The sequence below is a fragment of the Ambystoma mexicanum genome, chromosome 14 (assembly GCF_040938575.1).
Source record: "Ambystoma mexicanum isolate Mex_15411 chromosome 14, UKY_AmexF1_1, whole genome shotgun sequence".
In the NCBI taxonomy this organism is placed as follows: domain Eukaryota; kingdom Metazoa; phylum Chordata; class Amphibia; order Caudata; family Ambystomatidae; genus Ambystoma; species Ambystoma mexicanum.
Genome location: NC_090940.1, coordinates 320,613,068 through 320,640,517, shown reverse-complemented (window position 1 = coordinate 320,640,517; position 27,450 = coordinate 320,613,068). Strand labels below are relative to the sequence as shown.

Here is a 27,450-nt window from a genome sequence, read left to right as displayed (position 1 = left end):
TTTTTCTCAGGTTCAGAAAGAAAGAAAATTCTGCCGAAGGGAATCACTGCTGAGGGATCTGTATCTATGGCACAGTCTTCAGGTCTGTGAGGGGGTAAGGCCTGGACTATGGCAGTTGAAAATACATCAGCATATCCCTGATAGGCCTCTGGGACTTGCATGATATTGGAAACCATGAGTGGTGCTTTCTGGTCTCTGAGTGGTTCTTTAGGAGGTGTAAAGGAGGGATCCAGGGATAGACAGTGGGACATACAAAACTCTGAGCCCAGGAATAGTGATCCTGCTGTCCAATAGATGTACGGACTGTGCTTTTGTAACCAGGGCATACCCAATACCATGGGGTAATGGGCTGACTTAATGATGTGAATGTAATCCGCTCTTGGGGATGGTGTATGGAAAGTTGGATCTCTTTTGTATGCAGGCTTATGGGTCCTGAAGAGAGGGGGTCTTCCGTCGATTGCTTCCACCGGCTACATGGTGCTTCGTGTGTCTCGTACGGAATATGATGACTAACAACCCAGTCTTAATCAATGAAGATTCCCATAGCTCCGCAGTCCACCAAGGCCAGAATGGGATAGGTCTTATTCTTGGAGGGCGACAGGAAGGACTGTAGTATCACCAAATTGTTTTGTCCAGGAGAGTTGAAGGATGGAATTGATGTGGAGCAAACCTCTATCCCGAAGCTCTGCTCCATCTAGGATCGGGAGCTGGCGTTTCCCAAAAGCCGAGGAGGGGCTAGAGGACACTCCCTAACCAAGTGTTTGTCTGAGGCAACCCCGTATGAATCCTTCTCATTCTTTCTTGCAGGGATATAGGTCCACGGAAGGCTCCTATCTGCATGGGTTCAGGTTCAGAGACTGAGCGTGGGTTTGTGTCCGTCTTGGTGGTATTCTTGAAAGACAGCTTTGGAGGATTAGCTCTGGATTTCTTCTTCTCTGCCTTCCTCTCCTGGATACAGAAATCTATTTGCAAGGCAAGGTCCATTAGTGCCTGAAATGAGTTTGGGCGAGCCACTCTGGCCAACTCATCCTTAATCTCCTCATTCAGTCCTCTCCTGAAAAGGGTAAAACTCGCCTCCGGGGACCAATCAGCTTCCTTGACTAATTGCTTGAATCGGGTAACATAGGTAAGCATATCCTGGGATCCTTGCTGGAAGTCTAACAGGCGTTCCTGGGCACTATAGACCTGCTCTGGACGGTCAAACATGGTCTTAAGGGCTTGTATGAAGCCATCATAGTCATCCAGAAGAGTATCGCTGGCATAAACGAGGGGCGTAGCCCAGGTCAAGGCATTTCCTGAAAGGTGGGAAATTATGAACCCCTCCTTAGCCCTGGGAGTTGAAAAGTAATAGGGCTTAAAAGTAAAGTGGACCAAACATGAATCCAGGAATCCACGAAGGGTTTTTGCTGAGCCATCGTATTTGTCCACTATGCCGCCCCGCAATACACTTTCTTTTGTGGCAGAATCACGGGATAGAACTAATTGTTTGAGAGTGGCGTTTTTCGCCTTTAGATTCTGCACCTCGGTTGATAGCTCTTGCATGCCACGCATCAAATTGTGGACAGCCGCTTCCATGTCCATATTGAGTTCGGTCGGGTGGCGTCTCAAACTGTCAAGGAGTTCCCCCCCTTCTCACCTGAGTTCGATCTTTGCTGGATTTCTTGGTCGATGCCTTCTTGCGAACTGATCGAGTCTTGAATAAAGCTGCACGAGTCTCTTCCGACTCCAGCGTGCGTTCAAGGTTCCGGGATGCAGGGATCCAGGAGTTCTGGAAAGTAACAGGGTGCGCAACAAGCACACGAGTCCAGGAACCAAGAAAGGGAGTAGGATGGGGTAAGCTGGAAGAAGCAAAGGATACAATACCGCGAGCTACGGAGCACACGTCTGATCGCTACTTCGCAATAGCATTGAGACGCGCGGGGCCGCGGGGGCGTGGCACATTTATGGGACGTACAATGTCCGCCGTGAAGGCTGGTGCGAGGCGTGTCATGTGATACGGCCATGTTGGAAGGAACAATGAATACAAGCCCCGTCTCGATAAGGACCAGGAAGTTCAGAAGGGGCGCGTTCTGTGGGTCATGACAATACTCTGCTCAAGTGTTAAGCAATAGTGATGTTCTGTTTCATGCATGTACTGAACTAAGCTCTCCTAATGTTCCAAGTACTTGCCTCTCACTGAGAAGAGTTTATGTACTGACAGCAATCATATTTTGAAAAAATATTCAAATTAATCTGTGTTCTTTTATGAAGAATGTGGCAACTACTTCGAAAGAAGGTTTTACTTGACCTGAGGCATTGTGGATTATGCAGAGTAATGACACACATAATAAAATAACAACCACGCTTTGGATACTAAACAGTTACCTGTCTCTCAGGGTCTTCACAATCTTCATCCTTTTGTCCCTTGGCTGCATTGGGTCGCCAAGGTATCCAGTGCCGGCCTTCTCTGGCGCACTCCGTATCAAGCCAGATTTGCCATCTGGGAAGTGTTCTGTCTTTTATTTCTGAATCATCCTCTTCTTCCTCCTCATTATGATCCTCAGCTTACAAAAAAAAATACCTTTAACAATGAGATAAGGCCTTCATATATGACAAAGTAGCTCACATCCCTGCAGTTATAAAGGAGTTTTCCAATAAGAATAACAAATTACTAGAGCACATAGCCAGAAAGCACATTCAAATTTACAGTTTTTACATTACTTTATAACTTGTAGTTCCAGTAGCCAAATGACCCTGCTATCTCAGTGCAGCCTTTCCCTTACCGACCAGCTTGCAACATAAGGCCTAGTGCTTTACAGGGAATCTCCTGGAGAGAACCAGAGCTTGACCAGAAACTTTGTGCAGTTTAAAGAGCACAAGACGTGAACAAAAACACTTCTGTGGTGATATTGAGGGCACCACTACTCTATCACATATTACAGAAAGTCAATTGAGAAATTATCTGCTTCACTGGGGTATCTATACTGCCACTATACGCATATTTAAAGTGCCTCATCAGCAATCGACTACAGAAACCCACATCGCTCAAGAGCATAAAATAATCCATTTATCTTCTGGGGACTCTCCAGAATGCTGAAGTCCAAGATCATCTTCACAGCAAGAGAAGGAATTTCAACCCATACCAAAACAGACTATCACTGGATCTCTTTGCCAACAAGGTATAAATTACATAGTATGGATCTTTCATACAAAGTGGATGTGCAAGCATAGCACACAATGCTTGTAAGCCACTTTAAGGTCTAAATCCCTGCTGAGACGCCAGAACATATAAAGTCATCAAACCCACTCAAAAATGCGATACAAAGACTGGCTGCCACAAAGATAAAAGACTAAGCACCCACTTACCGCCATTTTAAACGCAGAACATGCCTTTTCACGGTGCATTCCTTTGGCGTATAATTCTTACTGTACAAATGTACTTGCTTCACTTTGAAGCAACCAAACAAGAAGATGGCAAAAGACTGTAAATAGTAAGTGGAAGGGGAGTAAACGTGGGGAGATAGATGTGGATACCCCAATTAACATTTAAAAACACAAAACAGAACACCACCCTCTTAAATATAAAACGCATTTAGATAAACAGATATTGAGGCACCTAATACTAGCAGCTTTTCCAGCCCTATCTGTTCTTGCTGTTCTAGGGATCACTCCATACTTGCTTTCACGTTTCCCTATGGATCATGTGAGGAAGTCCCCAGCCTGTTTGTGGGGGTCTGTAACGGGGTGACAAAGTACCTCCCCAAGCTAGGGGATGATGGCTCCCGGGTGCACATAGGGAGTATCCCATGCTCATTCCCTCTTGACCCCAGTAGGAAGACACCAAGACGGCATACCAGGAAAGGTAAATGAATGTCCCAATCTCACATTTTTTATTTTATTGAACATTTGTAGGAAGCTTTATGCAACAGAATTGTGTTTCAAAGCTCCACAAGGCTAAATGGGGAGGGAACCAGGGAAACAATAACAGTTGCAAAAAAAAAAAAACAAAAAAAAAAACAACAGTAATATATATTTTATTTTTATTTTATTGGTTTTTACAAACCTTTAAAACAGATACAACATGTGAACAGATAGACAGACACCAACAGACAAACAAACAGTTCCAAGGGTCCTTCATCATGAATCGTCATGTAGCGTTTCTCCTAGTCTTAGTATTTACAGGTGTGTTTACTCTGCTGGTGTCAAACGATTTTCAATTATTTCCAGCAACTGTGTTAAAGGAAGTATCAATTTTAAATCAGTTCCCTGAAACATCAGCTTCCACCAATCATCTGTACACAAAGAGGGGTGGTTTAGGCTCCAGGGACCGAGGTGGATTGTTCTTTCTGATCTTAATTTGGAGGAGAATAGTAACAGATGTTTAAGCGATTCATTAGCTTTTAAACATAGCCTACATTCAGGTGCTAGAAGTTCGTTGCCTTTCCATGAGCAAATCAGATCGATAGTTTTAAACATGTTTAGCCGAAACAGTATGAACAGTCTTCGTGCCTGCGGGTCAGGAAACAGCGCCACATAGCGTTATTGGATGTTGAAGGCGCGTGTCTCAAGTGGCACTTCGCTCATTAATTTAGTGACGACTATCTCTGCACACGTTTCGTCCCAGTCTGCACGCCAGATTTTGAGTTTGGCCGCGTCTGGATTTTCGTGGAGCAACTCAGGTTTGATGTCATATTTCTTTAGTATTGCTTCACATCTAATTGCCCACATAGACACAATTTTGGAGTTGTCAGATGAGTCATCATAGAAAATGTCGAATTGTGGGATTTGCGCGCATACACAGGTCTTACGGTATAGGATCAAAAGACTCCAGCATATCCTGGCGTGAATTGAAATAAGTGCTAGCTCATATCTTATACAAGACGTCTTCACGCCCCTGGAAAGAGCTAGTACTTTGGACCAAAAGCAGTTTTCTAAGGTGGCCCAGGTCTCATGGGGACAACCGAAGGCATTTTCTGCTCCGTATATGACAACCGGAATAACCTTTTGTTGGTAGAAGGACAGAACAGGTCGAAATGAGAATTTCCCCAATTTTTTTTGATGATCAATACCTGGCTTGCTAGTTGTTTACATTTCCTTTTTGTTTCATCAAGACAGGGCCCATCGTTTATGGTTGAGCTTAATCTCATCCCAAGATTTTTAACGTTCTGAGAAATCTGGAGGGTTTCTTGTCCTAAAGACCATTTCATGTTTTTTCTGTTTGCCACACCACCGCCAATCAGGTTTCGCAGGACAAGTATTTCACCTTTTTTGGTGTTGAACGATAGATTGTTGGATGTAACGTATCATTGCACAGAGTTTAGTTTTCTTTGCAACCCGATAGGCGTTACATCCATCACGATCAAGTCATCTGCGTAAAGAAGCCAACTTAGATGTGTGTTGGCAACTTTTGGCAGAAAAGACTTTACCTCGTCTATTGATTCACCTATATCCGATATATAAAGGCTGAATATTGCCGCGGCTAAGGGGCAACCCTGCTTAACTCCTTTGAAGGTGTCAATTGAGGCAGATAAGAGGCCTGATTCATCCAGACGAATTCGGATTGAGGTCTTCATATGGAGTTCTCCGATAGCAGCTGTTAAATTCGACTGGCACCCCCAACACTTCTGTTTTGCTCACAAAAGCGATCTATTGATGGTGAAGTATATAAATGCTAAGTAGACCTTCGTGTTCGACTTTATTGCCTCCATTTTGACGATGTTTAGTAGTAATAAATTCAGCAAGCATCCCACTTGTTTTACAAATCCAGATTGATGTTTGTCCACATGATTTGATGTTATCGACCAAGCTACCAGTTTTTGCTGTAGCAGTGTGGCGTAGATTTTACCTAGTACGTCCAACAATGCGACTGGTCGATAGTTTTTTGGGATTAGATCTGTCGCCCTTTTTATATACAGGTACAATAATCACACATTTCCAAGATTTTGGAGTCTGACGAATTGAATTTATCCTTTTAAAGAGCGTCACAGAAAACCATGCCCATAACTCTGGGTGCAGTTTGATGGTAAAGTTTGTGAGCCCGTCAGGGCCGGGTGCTCGCAGATTTTTTGCTTTCTTGATTATGGCCACTATGTATCCTTTCGGAAACGACAAAGCCCAGGGTTTGAAGATTTCATTCACTGGGTTGGCCAGTGGCTCACTTGTGTGATATAAAGCTTCAAAATGGGATATCCAGTCAGATTCAAACACCATACAGGCTTGGCTAGCACTCTGAGGGGCGTGCAAGTTGTTGATGAGACTCCAAAAGTCCTTTGTGTTTTTATTTTGCAATGCCATCAACATTAGCTCTGCATCATTTTGAATCATAACGTGCTTATCCGATTTTACCCAATTTTTGTATCTTTGCTTTGCAGCTTTTACTTCATGCGTACAGGCATGTTCGTCTAGCGACTTAGATCGTCTGATTTCGCTGCGCAGCAGACGCTTGTTTCAAAAAATCCAGATTGAAGCAATGTGCACGTACAAAGGACTTATGTTTGAGCACCACCCTTTTAGACTTAAATTGCATCAGTAGTTGGTCATATCCGAGGGTCCGACTGAGATTACAGTACTGATTTGTCAGTTGGGCTAGTTCGTCTATTTCCAGTCTCAGTCGCACTCTGTTGGATTCGACCTGGATTTTGTGGGGCCACTTTGCGACTGGTGCCTTTGATTTAATTGAAAATTCCGTTACCAACATATCGTGGTCGCCATCGGTTTTTCTGATAACTTTCAATGATCTTATACGCGGATGTAAAGGTTCTGACACAAACATATAGTCAATTGTTGAAGCCAGACCAGCCTGATGCCAGGTGTGGGCTGGAGGCATGTCGTTACAGGTGTTTCCGTTTAGTGGTTGGAAGTTACGGGCGGACATTTCTTCTGACCATGAGTGTGGCAGCAATTTTTGTTCCACTTCCGATGGTTTAAACAAATCGATGTTTAAGTCACTGCAAAGGATTATGTTGGACCATCCGCTAGCTTCCGACAGTTGGTCCAGTATTTCCATTATCTTGTCTGTGAAGTCTTGTTTCCCAGCTTTTTTATGATTCCAATACGTATTTACTATCGTTATCAGATTAGTACACGTTCCTGCAGGACCAAGGTATCCCATGGAGGTTACTTGGATGAATGGTGAGTGGTTGATTGAATTTAGAATCCTCCAGCCTGACGATCTTCTGATCATGGTAACTAGTCCTGCCATAGGACGACCTTTTGGAGGTTTAATCGCAGGATTTAGAGCCACCTCAAAGTCAGATGTGACCGGAGCTTCAGTTAGCCAAGTTTCCTGTAAGCATGCAATCTGGAGGCGATCGAGCCAGTACGTCAAACAAGTGTGAGAAGCCACGTGTGTTCCAGGAGGCAAGTCTACACACATTCTGCGTTGTGTCCTCATGGCATTATTGTCGGTTTTTAATGTTCAAAGCCTTGGACAGCCAATACCACTCTTGTTTTTCCACAGTGTCTTTCACAGTGTTGTCTCTTAGCCCCTATGTTGGATCCAAGCTTACGTTTCTGTGGATTGTTATTCTTATCTTGTCTATTTGAAGGACCATTTCCGTGGCTTGCGTTGTCGCCTCTTGAGCATGACCCTTTGAGGATTCGAAGTTTTCGTCGACCATTTGATCCATATGTATATGAGGTCGAGAACTTGTTTTTGCATCAGGCACTGTTGATTCATTCGATGTCTTCATTTTGACAGGCAAATCCCCTACGAAGGGCGTACGATGACAGATGTCAGCGTCTCCAAGTGCCGGTGAATGATGAGTTTCATTAAGCTAAAAAACATTGAAGCCTAGGGAAAACAAGGCTACATTGGCATCCAATATGGTGGATGCAATCAAAGATGACAGGACGTGGAGCACTACCTTGTCATTTCATTTTTCTTCAAAAAAATTCCACAATCTTCAAGTCGTTGGAACTAATGGCACGTAGGGATGGCACCAGGTGGAGTAACCTAATCGTGTTACCTTGATTCAGGATTAGGTTGTCGGAGGGATTCAACCTCTCAATTATGAGTTTGTGAACAGGGATTGGCAAGTTGGTATTTCTAGACATCGAGGCCTTGGTGGTTTGAGGACGATGCTGAGAAGCTTTTGGGTTCTGCGATAGGCCTGTGCGTCCCCGTGTTTCAGAGCTGCCAGAGGTTCTTTTTTGCTCACTTTGTTTCTCAAGGGCCGCTAGGTTCGCAAAAGCGCAAGAGTTGGATCCTGTATCCTCGGTACAGCCAAGTTGTAAGGCTGCAGTGTTACGCCTCCTTTTTTCATGTAGGGTCAAAAAGACTGGACTGACTGAGAGGGTTGGTTGTGAAAGTATCCTGTCATTTTCGACAATGATGTGATAAGTTCTACCAGATGTACTGGGTTCTTGTTGAGTTGGTTGCAGGGTCTCCTTTGTCTTATTAGAGGGATTGAAATCCCTTGTAGACCTATTGGGTTCCTGTGGCCCATTGGAGGAACCCTGTACCTTGGGATCCCTAGAGGCTTTACCGCCCCTAGGCTCAGCTCCCTCAAACATTGCAGGGTCGTCTTCTAAGTCTATGTACTCTGCATCTTCATATGTTGACAGGTTTAACAGCTCAGTAGTTATATCATGAGCTTTCCCTGGCGCAACCTCTTCCTGTTCAGTTGCGAGTGTGGCATTTAAGGCTGGTGCTTGCTGAGTTTTATTGGTTGATTGAGACGACGCTATTATGCATTTGTTAATACAGCTGGCCACATTCTGGATCACATTTATGTTCCGCAGGAACTTCCGTGCCCCTTGCAAGGACTTATTTTTCCGGCCCTTTTGATTTTTAGACTTTCATTTGTATTGATGTTTGAATGGTAGATTGTTTAGGTATAGGCAGGATCGTTGAAGTTTGAGGTACCCCGTTAAAGATTGGATAGACATTTGGTTGCTCAGTTACTGGACCATTGGGTGAAGTGCCGTTAACAACATCTACACCCAACTCTACTTGCGAGGATGAGGCAGTCTGGGAGTCGAACTGAGCTTGGTTTGCGCTACTCCGGGCTTGTTCAAATGCTGTGTTGAACGAGATGTCAGCAATGTTAGCGGCAGAACATCTCGCTAAGGTTGGCAGAGCTTCAGTTCTTGAAGATGGCGTAAGCGCAGGTGATGGTGTCAGAACAGGTGGACTTACTCCACTTGAAGCGGATGGCATCACAGGCTTTGATAAGGGTAGACCACTCTGCCTGGACGTGCTTCTCTGATCTAGTACATGGGAGACGGCACCTTCCTGGAGATTTATCCTAGCTACATATGTGCCACGTCCCTCGTTACATCGATTTAATGGAGTGCTGTCAGACGTGAGGATTTCAGGATGTCCCAGACTGCATGGGGTAGTTCCATTATGTTTGAATAGTGCAAGGGCCTCTCTTGTGACTTCAGCCAGCAGTTTTTTGTCAATGGTGTCATTTTTCCTTTGATCGTTTAAAAGGTTAAAAGATGCGTCCAGCCTCTTAATACCTTTGTGTTGTTCATTGTATGAACGGTCACACACTTGCTCGAGGCGGATCAACTTAGAATGCAGTAGAGCCACCACTGTTGTCAAGTCCTTGGTTGCTTCGTGTATGTTTTCATACAGTTTCGTAAAGGGCGCCAAGGAAATCGCTGTCAATGAAATCAATAGAGCTTGTAGCTCTTGAGGTAGAGCGGGAGTGCTCTTTTCAGAGGGAGTCTCAAGAGCATGATGGCCCCTTGCGTTTGATCTAAGCTCATCCCTGACGTGTCGAATTTTCGGGAACGGGCGTTCCATTAATGCGGAGTCTTGAGAGTCAAACATGGAATGTGCCATTGCTGCCAGGCGACTGTGGAATGACAATAGACAAGTCGTTGTCGTCCGTGGCTTTCTGTGGGTGAGTTGACAAACTCTTTTGGGAGGGTAACAGGTGGTTGGATACATCGTGTGGTTGGGAGTTGTTGAGCGTGAGGTCATTGGTTTTTGATCGTTTGTAGCACACTTTGTGCCAAATGTCCTCATTTGCACCAGTTAATTGTAGAGTTTGGTCTTTTAACAGGATGCTTGTCTATTTTTGTCAAAGGTGGCGAGCACCCTCTGTGAATTCGCTCATTACATGTTTTATTCATAAACATTACATTTTCTAAAACTTTGTTAGCCACACCAAGAAAGTCTCATCTTGCCTTGTTCCGCAAGTTGCCAGTATCTGGTTGCGGGACACCCCCGACTCTGGGTATCTCATTGCCCTGATGATGTATTGCAGGCTCTTGTCTTATGCACACAGATTGTGGCGATGTGTATACAAACACGTAGTCCAGGAGCGCCTCGCACTGAGGGCTGTTGCTTGTATGCACCGGAGAGCTGGTGTTTTTTGGCGTCTCATGAACAAAGACGCCGGGTTCGCCAGACTCGCCGACGCCCACGAGCCGCGGCAGGGATGCGCCCGCCTCCCAGCTCTCCCGTGCATCGGTGCCTCCCCCAACCCGCAAGACAACACCCTCTTGCAATTCTCGCACTCCCCCAGGTGCCAGTCCCCGCCCCTCTTCCTCCGCCGGACCGACTCCCCCGAGCCAGCCATGTCCGAGCCCAGACACTCCACAGGGGAAGGACCAGCGGCAGAGGCGTTGCACGGTAAGTCAACAAGCAGGGCGCAGGCTAGTTTGGTTATTCCACCAACAATTTCGGGCAAGACATTGTCTTTTACTTCAAGCACTTCACGTTGCTATGTCGCACGCAAGAAAGGAGCATTAACGGTGCATTCAACAAGTCCATGCTTCTCAGGCAGTAAGCCTACAACTACGACTTCAACAGGTTCATACAGATCTGCCACATTCACTGTTACGCGAGTGGGAAGGGCGGAGCTACCGGAAGACAATGGCTGCTGCCGCCAGAGAACGAGCGGTGGCCATGGGTAAGCACCGGCCCAATAATAAGGGACACAACACATGCCCAGAGGCGCGGGACACTGCAGAGAATAAGAAGACCGCAGGAAATCCTGGCACTGAGCATGGCGAAGGCAAGTTGGAGGGCAGTGCGAGGGACTGGTCGAGAACACCGGTAGAGAAGTGGCCCTGAACCCAGGAGGAATAACTGACAGTAAGCGGTGGCTCCCAGCCTGTGCTGCAACCCACGCTGCTGCTGGCCCGAGACATTACAGCTGCGGATAAAGTGGAACAAGCCTGGGAGAACGTCCCAGGCTTGGGAAAACGTCAGGCGGGGGGGGGGGGGGGCGGGCTCACTGGAGGTCCTGGAGAGGACCTGCCTGGAGGAGAGACACCTTGCCTGCACAGGGGTCCGCCGCCCGCAACAAGATAGAGGGAGGGCACCTGAGAGATACCAGCAGCCTGAGGCCGTACTGACATCCACGACCAGGCACGCTGCAACACAGCTGGAGCGGGCCCAACACCCAGCGAGTCCCCGAGCCCTGGAGAATAATTGAGACCACACCCAAGCCCGTCAACGAACATTAACAGACAGCACGCAGCAGTACGCGACTGGGCCCCCCCTCTCCACACAACACCAACGCTGGACGCAAGGCCCTGGCACCTGGACCCCCACTGAAGCCTTAGACCCTGCGGGAGCGGACCACCATCCACAAGGCCCGAAGGAACACTACCTCACAAAATCCTGGGGTGCATCAATGGAACTGGAACGCGCCTGAGACGGCAGCACAACATACCTGGGATCCCATATCGGAGACGACCCCAGGAATTGCATCCCGGACAACACCATCACAAAAGCACCACAATACCGCACATAAGTGCCCAAGCCTGCCCAGGACCGGGAGAAGCCCCACCGAGGCCCAGCACAACGACTATACACCTGCCAAACAGCACCACAGCAACTTGAGAAACCATAACAAGGATGTCCCCCCCCAGAAGTAAGAATAAAGCGTCCATAATGGACTCATTCTCAGCGGCAAGACCCAAACAACAATCACAGCACGAAGCCGTCACAGACGAAGAACCACCTGCCCCTGATGAAGACCCCAAGGACACACAGGTACTCCAAGCCATAGCAGCGCTCAGGTCGTTCATTGACACTAAAATTGAGTAGGTCAAGTCGGACATGCAGCCGATGCGTCAGGATGCTCGCAACCTGACAGAAAGGGTAACCGCAGCAGAAGCTAGTCTGCAGAGCAACGTTGAGAATACCTCGACCTGAAAGCGAATGTCCAGAATCTTGAGATGAAGGTAGCACAACTAGAAGCACGATCTGAAGAAGCGGAGGGGTGTGCCCGCCGCAGCAATATACGTATACTTGGAATACCAGAAGACATGGAGGGATCAAACCCAACCGACTTTGTGGAGACCCTGCACCTACAAGAAATCGGGGCCGGAAAACTCACCCAAGGATTCTCTGTGGAACGGGCCCACAGATCTCTGCAGAAACGCCCCCCGCCAGGATCATACCCACGCCCAATAATTGCGAAAATCCTAAACTTTTGCGATAGAGAAACGATTCTGAGGTACTCAAGAGAAGGAGGGGAGATCACACGAAATAACTCCAAGGTAGTAATGCATCCGGATTACACCCCACGGTGCAACGCGCTAGGAATTCTTTTGTGCCAGTGACGGCGAGGCTGCGAAAACTACCTTAAATATATGCTGCTCTACCCCTCCCGCCTGAAGGTTATCTACAACTGAAAGGCGATATTTCTGGAGGCCCCAGCCGCAGCGAACATGTGGCTAGAGTATAACAACCTAGCTGGAGAAGATGAACCCAAGGTGCAAACGGATGCCAGATGACACAGAAGTAAAATGCACCCGAAGTTGCACACGCCAACACAAGAATGCACGTCGCAAGACAACCAACTCCGACTACTGCTGCAACAACATTAGCCGCAAATGTGGAAGAGAACACAAGGCAACACACAAGCAACCGGCTGCAGCACTGCTGTTAGCTACTCCGGACGGGGCTCCGGGAACTACACATGCAGCTCACTACAACCCACCCCTCCAGAACCTGTGCTGGCTGGATGACGGCACAACACCCGGGCCTAATGACCTGGAATAGTCCAGACGACGCGGGAGCCTCTGAGCGTTGCAAGTTGCATGCAACTGCTAGAGGCAGTTCTCTGTTGTTCGGTTCTGTTCTCTCATTCACCAGAATGAAGGTTAACATTGTTGAAAAGTCTCCAAACACCAATGCAGAGACCCTTGAGGGACTGGAGGAGGGAGCGAGCTGGAGGGGGCAGCACCATGGGACGGCGCAACACCCCCCCCTGCTCAAGGACCACAGCGTAAATTAACGACAGGGGGCTAAAGAGACCACCCCCCAGAAGCGGCATGGCGACAGGGATTAACGTGCTGACGTGGAATGTGCAAGGATTAGGCACCTACCTTTGCAGAAATCGAATCAAGTCATACCTCCGAAGGAAAAAGGTTGGGATAGCCCTGCTAGAGGAGACCCACTGCACAGAGGAGTCTGTGGCCAAGCTGCAAGACCACTGGGGCGGACAGGGGTTCGGAGCCACCCATTCCAGGTACGCAAGGGGGGTGTTCACTTGGATTGATCCCCACCTCCCCTTCCGATTGACTAAGTCAAAGAAAGACCCGCAACGTACATTTGTGATACTGTGGGACCACATTGAACAGACAGAGGTATGCATTGTGAACTCTTATTTCACCAATACCAATATCCCAACCCACCTGAACTCAATGTATGCGAAAATTGTGCAGCACAGGAATAGTTTTTTTATCTGTGGGGGAGACTTCAATTGCGTGCACAACCCAAATCTGGACAGGTCCATACCCCCCACAGGCGGCCCGGCGGCGGCCACAACAGCATTGCACTCCATGCTAGAACGCCTGGAACTGGCTGACACCTGGCGAGAACTACACCCGGGGGAGAGAGGATACTCCTATTTTTCATCCCCACATGGTCTCTACACCAGGCTAGATTATATCTTTGTCGGAAAGGAACATGTATTTCAAATACAAAAAGCGCATTACCTGGGGGGAACCATCTCAGACCACTCACCCTTGCTGTTGGAGTGGAACAATACTGGCCCCAGACCCCCCATTCCCATGTGGGGGATGCCAACAGAAGCCCTGAAAGACCAGGCATTCAGGGAAGAACTTTGCGACTCTATAGAGAATTACATAGAAACAAACATGGGCAGCGTAGACAGGGTGGGCACGGTGTGGGACGCTCTGAAGGTGGTGATGCGAGGAGAGATTATAGCAAAAGCGGGAGCGATGAGAAGGCTGTTGAGGTCAGAACTGGAGAGCCGGGAGAAGGAAATCAGGAGGCTGGAGTCCACACCCCCGGATAGTGCACAAGGGAAAGACGCCCTTAGAACGCTAAGAGAGGAATGCAAGGAGGCTTGGGGTAGACTCGCTCAATTTGACTACACCACCAGAACGACTAGGGCACATGCTGAAGCAGACAAACCCAGCCGCATGCTGGCCTGGCTTTGCAAGAAAGAACACCCCAGGCACCTAACCACCGCACTAAAAGATGAGAATGGCACCTTGCACCAAACACAACCGAGTACCAACGACACCTTCAAGCAATTTTACGCTCAGTTGTACTCCCATGAAGACCAGGTTCCCCTTGAGGAGATCACGAACACACTGGATGAGATACTGGAAGCAGACATTACCACGGAAGACATAACAGAGGCAATCAAATGCCTAGCCACAAGTAAGGCACCTGGCACCGATGGGCTCCCCTCGGAATTCTGTAAAACCTACGAATCGTCCCTGACACCCATATTACACAAGGTCTTTCAAGAAGCATTTGAACAGGGAGTCTTGCCTGACAGCTTGAGGGAGACTCTCGTGGTCCCAATACTCAAGCCCAACAAACCCGCGGACAAGTGCGGCTCATTTCGCCCTCTCCCAATGCTAAATTATTATGTCAAAATTCTTACCACAATATTGGCCAAGAGGCTGTCCAGAGTCATGGACGAAATAGTGCATACTGACCAAAGCGGCTTTGTACCGGGCCGCAACACCACTCTGAACCTACGCAGGCTCCAACACATAATAGACCAGACCAATCAGGAAAAAGGCTTGTACGCATTATTGTCTTTGGACGCCATTTAGGCATTTGATTCTATTTATTGGAAATGGTTGACAATGGTCCTCAAAAGGTTCGGGTTTGGACAAGGGTTCATTAGATGGGTGAAAGTGCTCTACACAAAACCACGAGCGCGAGTGAAGTCCGGGAAGTGCGTCTCTGCAGCATGGGACATAGGAAGGGGAACCAGACAGGGCTGCCCGTTATAACCCATGCTTTATATACTGGGGTTGGAACCCATTGCCATTTTCTTCAAGAAGCAATTCTTTGACAAGGGCAAAAGGGTGGGGGGATGGACCACATAATCTTCCTCTATGCGGACGACGTACTCCTGTATGTCAAAGATCCGCATCTGAATATACCTACCATTCTGGAGATCCGGGACAACTATTCCAGGGTCTCCGGGATACAGTTTAGCAGACAAAAATCCTGCCTGTTCCCCCTGGCAAGCCTGAGGGGACGGAACGCTGAAGATCTCCCTTCCGTGGGAATACAGTGGCAAACTAACTCGTTCCGATACCTAGGGGTTAACATCATGCACACTCCCACGCTAATGCACGAATATAACACTAGGGCAGCGCTTCCCATCATACGTAAATCGATAGGATTTTGGTCCAGGCTTCCCCTATCCATGATGGGCAGGGCATCAATCACTAAAATGATTGTCCTTCCTAGATTTCTATATGGGTTTCAAAATGTGCACTATTACATCAATGTCCCCTTCTTCCGCCTACTCGACACACTGCTCCGAGATTTCTTGTGGGGGAAAAACAGGCACAGACTGGCGCTCTCCACACTGGTCCTGCCACATAGACAGGGAGGAATACAGCTTCCAAACCTGGAGAAATATTATTTAGCGGCAGAACTCAGTTTCATAACTAAGACGTTGGCAGACGACACCAGGTCTGAAACGCCCCTACTGCGCCAACTAGTCTCCCCAATACAATTGAAGGAACTTATCTGGGCGCCCCGACAGCTCCTGAGGGAGGAACCTTTGCTCGTTGAACTGGGCAGAAAAATATGGCACAGGTCCAGAACACTCTCACATGTGAAGCACCCATACTCACCAGTAAAACCCACTGATTGCAGACATATGTAAATCTAGCGTAGATCTGAAGAACATCAGACTCTGGGAAACAAGCGGAGTATACACCTGGGGAGACCTGTATGCGGGGGGCACTTTCCAGGAGTTTGCTTCACTACAAGAGGAGGAAGACATGCATAGCGGCCAGTTCTTGTGGTACCAGAGAATCCGCCGGATAGCACAAGCTAAGTGGGCAACCTGGCCTGAGGAACCAGAAGCAGACCCCCTTGTGACACTGTTATATAACCTTGGGGACGGAGGGAGACCAGCATCCCAAATATACAGCCAACTAAATGACATCCCGAATCCCTTCTGTGCTATGCTGTGGTCCAGGTGGAAGGAAGACCTGGGGACGGCAATGACTGACAAAGAATGGGAAACGTCGCTTATTTACCCCAAAGAAGTATCTAGGAACTCCAAGTTCTGCCTCATACAGCTAAATGTACTATACCGCACGTACTTAACCCCACACAAAGTAGCGAAGTTCAACGCGCAGACACCACCCAACTGCGTCTGGTGCAACACTGATGCGGACCTGTTTCGCATGTTATGGAAATGTGCAAAGGTGCAGAGCATCTGGGCGGGAGTGGAGCAGGCCTGTAAAAGGGCAGGCATGACAAGATACGAATGATCCCCCAGTGAATGCCTACTAGGAACTTACCCCAGGCTGGCTAAATCCAAACACACAATGAAACTCATGGACATAGCGTGTGTGCTAACTAAAAGGACAATCGCGATGGCCTGGAAACGTCCCAATGGCCCACAGTATAATACATGGTACAGAGAACTGGAACGCTGGGTGGATGCGGAAACCAAAGTCTGGGAAGATCTGCAGATGGCGCAAGCAAGGCATTGGACGCCTGGAAAGAATCAACATGGAGCATGTTCCACCCCTCAGATGATATGCCCCCATGAATGCCCCTGTATGAACGCCACGATGACCCGCCACCCGAGATGACACCTAAGTTGGAACATCTCTGAACGATGACTGGAACCCCCCTCTTCTCTCCTGTTCCACGGATAACCCCCCTGAATTGGAACTGCTTGCATTGAAACACACCGACAATGTATGGAGACAGTTAATGTTGTTTATGTTTCCTTTTGAGTTCTTCTTTCTTTCTCTCTTTCCTTCCATTTTTTTTCTCACAAATAAAACATCAGATCTAACATGTATGACAAAATGCCAGGAAAGAAATTTAAAAATAAAATAAACTCACTGTCACGCCACTTTTACACAGGCTAACAGCACTAAGTTCAAGGCCACCACGGGGGGAGGTGATCTGTTCGTCTGTGGTAGACATGCATGAGAAGTATCGGCTTGCTTTGTTCATGTGGCCTCGCTGAATGGGTAGACCGGTAACAACTCCACTGGTGCCTTCACACCGTTTTTGAGCACGTGACCTTAGGGCTGGGGAGGTGGAGTCCGGCAACGTAATTATTGCCGGGCGTTGGTAGGGTCCCAGCTCACCCACTCGCCAAACAGCTTAACAGCAACGTCCACAGCCCTTCACTCCTCAGGGCTTAGCACAGTAGAACAAGTTACTTCTTACCTTGTAACGTTCTTTCGACGGGATGTTCCTCCGACGTATTCCTCATCTTAGATATCTCCTTCCAGCTCTGCTGGCCTCGGAAAATTTTTTCTCTCTAGAGGGCGCTGCGCGTCGACGTCCTCCGAGTCGATGTCCCTCGACAGCCGCCGTATCGACGTCGACGTCATCCTGCCTATAAAGGCCGCGCGCAGCGTCCGTTGCTCAGTTCCGTTTTGTAGCCCACAATAATACTTTCTGGACTAAACTAATCACCCTGAAGGAGCGTAAGCTGCAACAACAAGGGAAGTAGAACTGCGGGGATGGATGGGAGGGTCGATGAGGAATACGTCGGAGGAACATCCCGTCGAAAGAACGTTACAAGGTAAGAAGTAACTTGTTCTTCGAAGGGATTGTGTCCTCCGACGTATTCCTCATCTTAGATAGGCTCCCATAGAAGTATTCTATTATTGGAGGAGGGAGTACTGACTTCACGCTGCCTTCTATTGATGAATAGAATGCAGTACAGCCCTTCCAAACCTAGTCTCTTGACTGGAGGAGGAATCCAAATTGTAAAAACGTGTAAAGGTATGGACAGACGACCATGTAGCGGCCGCACAGATGTCTTTAACCGGCACGCCTCTTTTGAGGGCCGATGAAGCTGCAATACCTCTGGTCGAATGAGCCCTAAGGTTTTGAGGGGGCTCTTTCCCTGCCAGTTTATAACATTCCAGAATGGCTAGAATGATCCATCTGGAAATGGTCTGCTTAGTTATTGGTAACCTCAGCTTGTGACCTGCGTAACCTACAAACAAGCTGGTCTGCCTGTCTTATCCTGGCTAGTCTACTGATGTAAAAACTTAAAGCCCTCCTAGGGTCTAGCCTGTGTAACCTCTCTTCCTCTTTCCCCGGGTGAGGAGGAGGATAGAAAGATGGTAGGGTAATATTCTGAGTGATATGGAATTCAGAAACCACCTTTGGGAGGAAATTAGGCTTCACTTGCAGGACAACTTTTGTCTTTGTGAAATATTGTGTGAGGGGGTTTACAAGAAAGAGCTTGTAATTCGCTCACCCTTCTAGCAGACGTAAGTGCTATTAATAAAACAGTTTTAAGGGTAAGGAATCTTAACGAACAAGAATGGAGAGGTTCGAAAGGTGTGCCCATCAGGAAAGTTAGTACTAAGTTTAAATCCCATAGGGGAACTTGGAATGGTCTTGGGGGATAAACATTGGTTAACCCCTTTAGAAACTGTATTACCAAGGGTAATTTGAAATAGGATGGTTCTTCCGCAGTACGCTTAAAGATGGATAGCGCTGCGAGATAGCCCTTAATGGTGCCAACTTGAAGGCCTGAATTTGCCAAATATAGTAGGAAGGACAAAACCATTGGTGTACCACATGAAAAAGGGTCGATATTCTGTTCTCTACACCAGCTGCAAAATCTGTTCCAACGGCAGCGGTATAAAGACTTTGTTGCTGGCCTCCTTGCCGAAAGCAACACCTCCATAACATCATCAGGGAGGTCGCAATCCTTGTACCTCAGCCTTTCAGAAGCCAAGCGTGAAGGTTGAGGGTTTTGATGTCTGGATGGAGAACCTGACCTCCCTTCTGTGAGAGTAGGTTCTCTCTGAGTGGAAGTCGAATTGGAGGGCAGATGGACAAGTCTAGAAGGTCCGGGTACCACGTTCTCCTGGCCCAATCCGGGGCAATTAGGATCATGGTTCGCCGGAATCTTCTCAACCTCCTGATCATTTGAGGAATGACAGGGAACGGTGGGAACGCGTACAGAAGCAGAAACTCCCAGTCCACTATGAACGCGTCTCCCAGAGCTCCTCTCGGGGGAAATTCCCTTGAGCAGAACAGGTCGCATTTCCTGTTTAGGCTGGTGGCGAACAGATCTACCTGAGGGGTTCCCCAAAGGGCGAAGATCTCTTGAAGGACTTCCTGAGCTAGCTCCCACTCGTGGGAGACTGCGTTCTGCCTGCTCAGAGCGTCCGCTGTCAAGTTCTTCTCTCCGGCTAGGTGAACTGCCGATAGAGAGATTCCTTCTTGGATTGCCCAAAACCAGAGCTGCATCGCCTCTCTGCACAGGGGTAGTGATCCTACGCCTCCTCTTTTGTTGAGGTAATGCATGGCCACCGTGTTGTCCGTCATTATCAGGACGCTCTTCCCTTGTACAGCTGGCAGGAACGCCTTCAGCGCAAGTCTGATGGCTCTCAGCTCTAACAGGTTGATATGTAGTCTGGACTGCAATGGAGACCAACTACCGCTGATGGTCAAGTCGTTGGCGTGGGCTCCCCACCCCGTGAGTGAGGCATCCGTGACTACTGTTATCTCCGGCCAGGGTTGCCAAAACTGTTCTCCTTTCAGAATGTTCTCCTGACAGGCCCACCACTGAAGGTCTCGAGCCACCCTTTCGGGAACCTGAAGAAGATCTGTCATTCTCCCTGAGAATTGTGACCACTGAGTCCTCAGTGCCAACTGGAGGGATCTCATTCTCAGGCGAGCCTCTGGCACTAGGAAAATACAGGATGCCATGAGGCCTAGCAACCTCAAAAAGTCGAAGGCTGGGAGACGTTGGGCATGTTGGAACTTGGTAACCATCTGTAGAATATCTTGAGCCCTCACCTCTGGTGGCGAGGCTTTTCCCAGGGAAGTGTCCAGGATCGCTCCTATGAACTGGAGTCTCTGCGATGGTATCATTTGTGACTTCTTTAAATTAAGGGAGAAGCCCAGTCTGTGAAGGAAGTGGCACACGTGATTTAGCTGGATCTGAGCTTGTTCCGAAGAAACAGCCCTGATCAACCAATCGTCCAGGTAGGGGTAGACGTGAATCCCTTCCCTCCTTAGACTTGCAGCCACTACCGACATTAACTTGGTGAAGACCCTCGGGGCGGAGGTCAGCCCAAATGGCAGCACTCGAAATTGATAGTGAGAGTTGCCAATTGCGAACCTCAGGTATTTCCTGTGTTTGAGATGGATAGGCACATGGAAATAAGCGTCCTGAAGGTCCAGAGATACCAACCAGTCCTGGAACTGAAGGGCCTGGAGGATCTGAAAAAGAGTGACCATCTTGAATTTGTCTTTTCTGAGGAATTTGTTCAATTCTCGCAAGTCCAAGATGGGTCTCAGTCCTCAGTCTTTCTTTGGAATGAGAAAGTAAGGGGAGTACCAGCCCTTGTTCCTCTCCGCTACAGGTACCGGTTCTATGGCACCTTTCTCTAGCAGGTCCAAAATTTCCTGCAAGAGGAGCGGATCTGGAGCTTTCTGAGAGCTGATCCCCGGTGGATGACTCTGAGGTATATGTAGGAAAGGCAGGCAGTAACCTTGGGCAACTGTTTCCAATGCCCAAGCATCTGACGTGATAGCCGGCCATACCGCCAGATGTTGAGTCAACCTGCCTCCTACAAGTGTCCTGTGAGGGAAGTCCTCAGAGTGGTTTTGGGGCGGCTGATGCAGATGCCGATGGTAAAGAGGCACCTGCTGTTGCTGCGGCTTTTGAATATCTACCCCGTCCACCTCGGGTAGTTCTTCTTTGTCCCCTTTGAGCCGGTCGTCCTCTACCTCTTCCGAATGCGGAGTAGAAGCGAAAGGACTTGCCCCTCGCAGAGGTTCCTGTGGGACGAAAGGGAGTCTGCCGGATTGCAGCTCCTAGGGATTTTGCTGCTGCTTTTGAAGTTTGCAGTTTCTCTAAACTGTCATCCGCCTTTTTCCCGAACAAAGAAGAGCCATCGAATGGCATGTTCAAGAAACTGGCTTGCACATCTGGGGCAAAACCAGACTTTCTCAACCAAGCGAATCTCCTGGTTGATGTACTTGCCGCCATTGCTCTGCTGATACTGTCAGCCGAATCAATGCCCGTCTGGAGGGATTCGCACATAGCGTCTTTACCGTCCTGTATAATATTCAGGAACGCATCCCTTTCTTCTCCCTCCGGGATGCAGTCAGCCGCTGTAGAAGCACACTCCCAAAGTGTATGGCTGAACCTAGCAAGGGTGCAAGTAGCATTAACAGATTTTAACGCCATGCTACATGCTGAAAAGACTTTCTTTGCCATAGCATCATATTTTTTATCGTCCCTGTCCTGTGGAACGGTAGGATAAGCCGTCTTGACATCGGTAGAGGATGCTACCTGTACCACCAGACTTTCTGGGGATGGGTGTTTAGACAAAAACTCTGGGTCTCTAGAAGATACCCTGTACTTTGTAGACAGTTTTTTATTTACTGCTGGTACGACATCTGGGGTTTCCTAGTTTGTCATGATCTTCCTCTGAAGAGCTTTATGAAAAGGCACCACAGGATCCTCCTGTGGGCCTTTGTCAAGAAAATCCGTGAGGTCATCTTGTTGGAAAGATTGTGAAGGTGCAGACCACCCCATGAACTCTGTGATCCTGGCCATTAAGGCTCTATAGGGGGTTTCAGCATGCTCCCCCGGGTCTGGCCTAGCAAACTCCACCTCAGGGGAAGTGTCCAACCCACTTGCCTCATGTAAGGAATCATGAAGATCCTTTAACCTGCGTTCTTCAGAGGAAAATTCCTCTCTAATTGGGGTTGCAGGTCCCTGCAACTCAAATGTGTCTTCCTGTTCAGACAATTCACCCTCTTCCAAAATTGAGGACATAGTTCTCAATTGTTCTGAACTCATAAAGGGAGTAAATCCCATTTCCAAGGCAGAGGGTGCCGAACTTGTCATTATCGGCCTTGAAAACGTTGATGTCGTCGACGTCGAAGGCTTCGAGCGTGGCGTCGAAAACAAAGGCGGAGGCCTCGAAGACCTTGACAGAATTGGAATTCTACTCGACAATCTCGAAGCCATCGACGTCAAGGACCTGGGGATAGTCACTGGGTGTGTCGTAACTGTGACTTTTCTTGGCGTCGACGCCGGTGTCTAAGCTGGCGTCGAGTCGACAGACCCGTGTGTCGAAGGTCCCTTCGACAATGGCGTCGAAGACATCGACCTCGGCGTCGACGGAACCCTCGTCGACGGAACCTTCGAGGTAGGTTTGGAGGTCATAGTCCTACTCGAGGGTTCGAGACGCGCTCGAGAGGTTTCCTTCGCCGGGTACTGCGACTCGTGGCGTTTTTGACCTTCGGGTCTTTCGACCAGAGCATCGCTCTCGGCAGTCTTCGAGGGGGTCGAGGCCGCTTTCTCGAAGACGCTCATCATATTTTTGCGGAATTCCTCCCATTCAGCCCGGGAACTATGTTTCGTGGGGCAAGGGATTCTTTTTGGCGAAACAGAGGAAGAGGAAGACGGAGAAGGGGATCTTCGACGTCTCCTCTTCGAGTGCTTCGATCTCGAGGAGTGATGAGACCCACTCCGAGACCTGGAGCGCGAATGGTGACGAGGAGACGAGTGTCTCGACTTCGTCGACGAAGAAGAAGCTTTAAAAGTCTTACCTTTCTCCAGATTCCCCCTACGCTCCTTCAGGGCCTCAGCTGTCATGGACATACAGTCCTCGCATTCCGAACAATGGTGTTCAGCTCCCAAACACCACAGACAAACTCTGTGAGGGTCAGTCAGCGACATCTTTTTCCCACAATCTCGGCATTTTTTGAAGCCGGATCGAGGAGTTGTCGGTTCCGACGAGGAAGCCATCGAGTACGGATCGAATGACTCGAGGTAAATAGGATTAATCTGACAAGAACTGAGCAACGGTATTCCGAGGTACTGAGTAAGCGCGGAAAAACGGAACTGAGCAACGGACGCTGCGCGTGGCCTTTATAGGCAGGATGACGTCGACGTCGATACGGCGGCTGTCGAGGGACATCGACTCGGAGGACGTCGATGCGCAGCGCCCTCTAGAGAGAAAAATTTTTCCGAGGCCGGCAGAGCTGGAAGGAGATATCTAAGATGAGGAATATGTCGGAGGACACAATCCCTTCGAAATATATATACAGTCATGGTCCTAATAGGCCTATGGCATTCAGCCTTGCAAGTGCATTGAAGAGAATTGCCGGGGAAGGGGATGGAAGGAAGCGCGGAGGAGTGGACAAGTGCTGGAGGTGGGCTCGGGAGGAAAGTTCTAAGGGGAGCCGGGGGGGAGAGCCTCAGGCTAAGTGCTAGTACAGGCGACTCTAAAGGGTGGTATGTGGAGCCACCAGGCAGGGGCCCCCAGGGCAGTGAAGTGAAAGGTGAGGGGGTTGCTGGTATTGACTAGGAGGAAGGGTCTGAGATCCTGTGAGGTTCATGAGGATCAGGCCACCGGTCACATCGGCAGTGGAGTGATTAGCAGGGAAGGGAAAGAGGTAGAGAAGAGCAGAGAGAGGGGCAGGGAGGCTGTTCCAAAGGGAGGCACCAGCCGAGGAGAGAAACCTACCCCACCCCCACTCTCTGCTTGGAGAAGCGTTTTACAGAATTAGAGGAGCGTAGGGCTCTAGCAGTGGAGTATTTAGGGAGGGAAAGTTGAATATAGCGTGGTCCCATGCCCCAGAAGGCCTTGTAGATGATGCAGAGGGTCTTGAATTTGATTCCTGCAGCCACCAGGAGCCAGTGGAGAGATTTTAGGGCTGGAGAGATACGTTCCCTGGTCTTGAGGCCAAGGATAAGACTTGCAGCCCTATTTTGGATTAGCTGGAAGGGGTGAAGAGTGAGAGAGGGAGATTGAGGAAGAGGCTGATGCAGTAGTTCAGCCTGGAGAGGATCAGAGCTCTCGAGACACTGAGTTTCTGGGGGAAGGTGAAAAAAGGAAGAATGCGTCTGAGGAGGGGGCGCTGTTGAGCAGCAGACCAAGTGGCCGCTGCCTGAAAAGCTCTGGTAACGGCTGAACTTAAAATCCTTTTATCATCCTGATTTCTTCACCCCCGACTGTTGCTGATGGGAATCAGCACCACAACTGGCACCCCCGGACGATCCTGTGTGCCCAGCTACTACATCGTGAGGCGCAATTACGAAAGAGGCCTGGCGACCCAATATAAGAGAGTGGGGGAGGAGCGGCCTTTAGTGAGGGAGGCGACCAGCACGCTGGTACCTGTGGCGGCGGTCCCGCCTGCCCACCGCCAGTGATCCAAGCTGCCCGAGATAACAGCGTCGGCCCAGGCATAACGTAACTGTGATCGGGCGCATATGCGAGAGCCGGCCGTGATGACAGGTGGGACGAACTGGCCTATGCGGCGCCTGCAACTCTGCCGCGGTGGGTAAAGGTGCGGGGTGCGGTGTCTCCCCGGGCTCGGCAGAGCCACCACTCATCACAGAAGGTGAGCGGACCCCTGCCGGCGAGCCTGCGAATCTGGATACGCTGAACTGCGGTTGGAGCCGGTCTTCCCCCTTCCGCCCCTCCGGCTCACCTTGGTGCGGCTGGGTCCTCGAGCTGTGGGCCCGGGATTGCCTGGACGGTTCTGCGCGCTGGTGGGATCGGACCCCCGGTAGGTACCAGCGCCGGGGTGGCGCTTCTTCCTGGTAATCACTCTGGGGAGGAGAGGTGCGGCGGGGCCCTGGGCTGCATGTGGACTGGCCCGCCCTGAGGCTGGGGGCGGCCTAGAGAGGGGGAGCCGCAGGTTGTTGAGCGGTGTGCCTGACTTAACAGGAGTGGCACAGACCTTAATGTTTGGAAGCAGCATACATAAACTGCCTGGTCCCTTTTGCCTGTAAGCTGAAATGCTCATGTCTGCAATCTTGTGACATTAGTGATGCACCGATGGAAATACCGGTAAATGTGCATCTGAAACCTACGATTTTATTGGCATCCTCCCATTAATATGCATGCGTTATCTTTGGCATATTTGTTGCACCCTACTTAAAAGCCTTTAGTATAATCCATAGGGTGCACTCGCGGGAACTGTGGCTGCCCCAGTCTACTGGGTGCGCATCCATCAAAGGGGTGACCTAGCTTTGATCGGAGACCAAGAATTTGTGCAATTCAGAAGCTGACACCAAGAGCGTGTGTCGACCAACGTGCCTTTGATCCTTGCTGTTAAAGCGTAGGGGGAGAACCTGTGCTGCAGTGTTTATCCTAGCAGTGTCTATTATCTGTTGTAAATGTTGCACTGGGGCCCCAGATCCTGATCTTCAGTCCTCATCGAAATTGATAGACGTTCTTGCCGATCTTGAGTGCAAGTGCTTGTTGTTAATCTGGGAGCATAACTCCATGTCTAAGCTGACACATGTTTACCTGCAACATCCATGCTCGCTTATCTGTGCAACTGAAAACAGATTTACATCGATGCTCAACTGAAGCTCCTGATGTCTAGAACTAGTTTGAGGGGGTGAGCCCCTGTTGCCTATTTTATTGGACTGCCAATCCTCTGTGGTCACTAGGGGGGCTGCTGGGGGTGAGGCTTGTGCTGGGCCTGTCAGGGGTCTGCACATCCACTGGCTTCACTTGGGTCAGAGTATCCGGCTCTGTCCCCCCCCCCTTCAGGCCTCATGGGTAATCAGAAGAGACAAACAAGGATGGAGCAGTTTGCCCACTCTGAGCATGGCCATTCTCAGGCGGCACCCTTGCAGGCTCCGGTTGCGGAACAGTTGGACATTTCGGCCCTCAACCAGACGCTGTTGGCATTGAAGGGGAGTACGGACACGCTTGGGGTCAAAATAGATGCCCTCACTTATAAAGTTGATGTCTCGGCAGTACAGATAGAAAAACTTTGTGGGCGTATGGAAGAAGCAGAGCAGAGGATTGGAACTACTGAGGACAATGTTACCTCGTTGCAGCGCGAGGTCACAGCCCTCCAGCAACTGGTCAAGAAAATTGCTGCGAAGAACGAGGATCTGGAGGGACGCTTGAGGAGGAACAATGTTCGGATCACGGGTGTTCTGGAGTCGACCAACATAGACAATATGGAAAAGTTTGTTGAGCGGCTCTTGGTAGATGTCCTGGATAGCCCGCCTCTATCTAACATGTACATGGTGGAACGAGCGCACCGTTCATTGGCCCCCCAGACCACCGGGCGCCCCGGAACGCCCTATTATCGCAAGGATCTTTTGTTATCGGGACAGGGATGCCATACTGCGAGCAGCCAAGGAGAAGAAATAATTAAAATGGGAGGATTACACTATACCTTTGTTTCCCGATTTCAGCCCGGCTGTCCAAGACCAAAGGAAGACCTTCCAAACGGCTAAAAGCATCCTCTGGAGCAAAGGAGCAAAATACTCCATGATGTATCCGGCTAAGCTCCAGGTGCAGCATAAAGGGGCTGCGGTTTTCTTTGCGGCTCCAGATGCAGCAGAGCAATTTGCCAGGAATCTTCCAGAGTCGGGGGAATCTCCCCGGCATCCCTCCTGATCTAGCACTGAAATCCGTTCGATGAGGAGTGTTGGAATCTTGGGGCAATGTTACTACTTTTTGACACATGGGGTCTTAGGGGTGAGGGGGAGAGAGGAGTTTACTGAGTCAGCCGTAGCCATATGGAGTGCTAGAGCTGCCCTCAGAGGCCCCGGTTGCCGCAGGTACTGCGGTATTGTTTAGTTGAGGTTAAAGTTTTTCCACTATGGCTGGATTGGGGGTAGAGTTGCTGGGGGAGGGCAGTGAGCCGGTAGGTTATGGTTGCTGGCGTGGGTGGGAGTGGGGGGGGGGGGGGGGATGAGGGAAGGTGAGATGTTCACAGTTACATTGTTAGTATTAATGTATCGTCTTGCGCATGCTCTGGCATAAGTGCTCAATTCAGCGGGTCCTGGTCCCTTAATATCGTGCATAATGTAGATAGTGGGTTGATGGGTGTCTTTGCATTCTGTACTTTATGGTTGCATTGGGGATGAGTGATGGGCAGGGTAGGCAGCTTACAATAATGACGTGGAATGTGAGAGGATTGACAAACAAAAAGCTCATATCGCCTCATAGCTAACTTCAGTAGGAATCATAAGGTAAACGTGCTCTGCTTACAAGAAACACACTTGGCTAACGATGCACATCTTCCCAAACTAACAGGCTGGGGCATAC

At 49.2% G+C, this 27,450-nt stretch overlaps 1 protein-coding gene across 1 annotated transcript in view; it reads right to left on the bottom strand.

Annotated features, from left to right (window-relative positions):
- Window positions 1–27,450, bottom strand: part of NRDE2 (NRDE-2, necessary for RNA interference, domain containing) — a 746,570-nt gene that overhangs the window by 183,701 nt on the left and 535,419 nt on the right. The window contains exon 9 of the mRNA XM_069637454.1: window positions 2,365–2,543. Coding sequence (XP_069493555.1) covers window positions 2,365–2,543 — 179 coding nt within the window. The remainder of the gene's footprint in view (window positions 1–2,364; window positions 2,544–27,450) is intronic.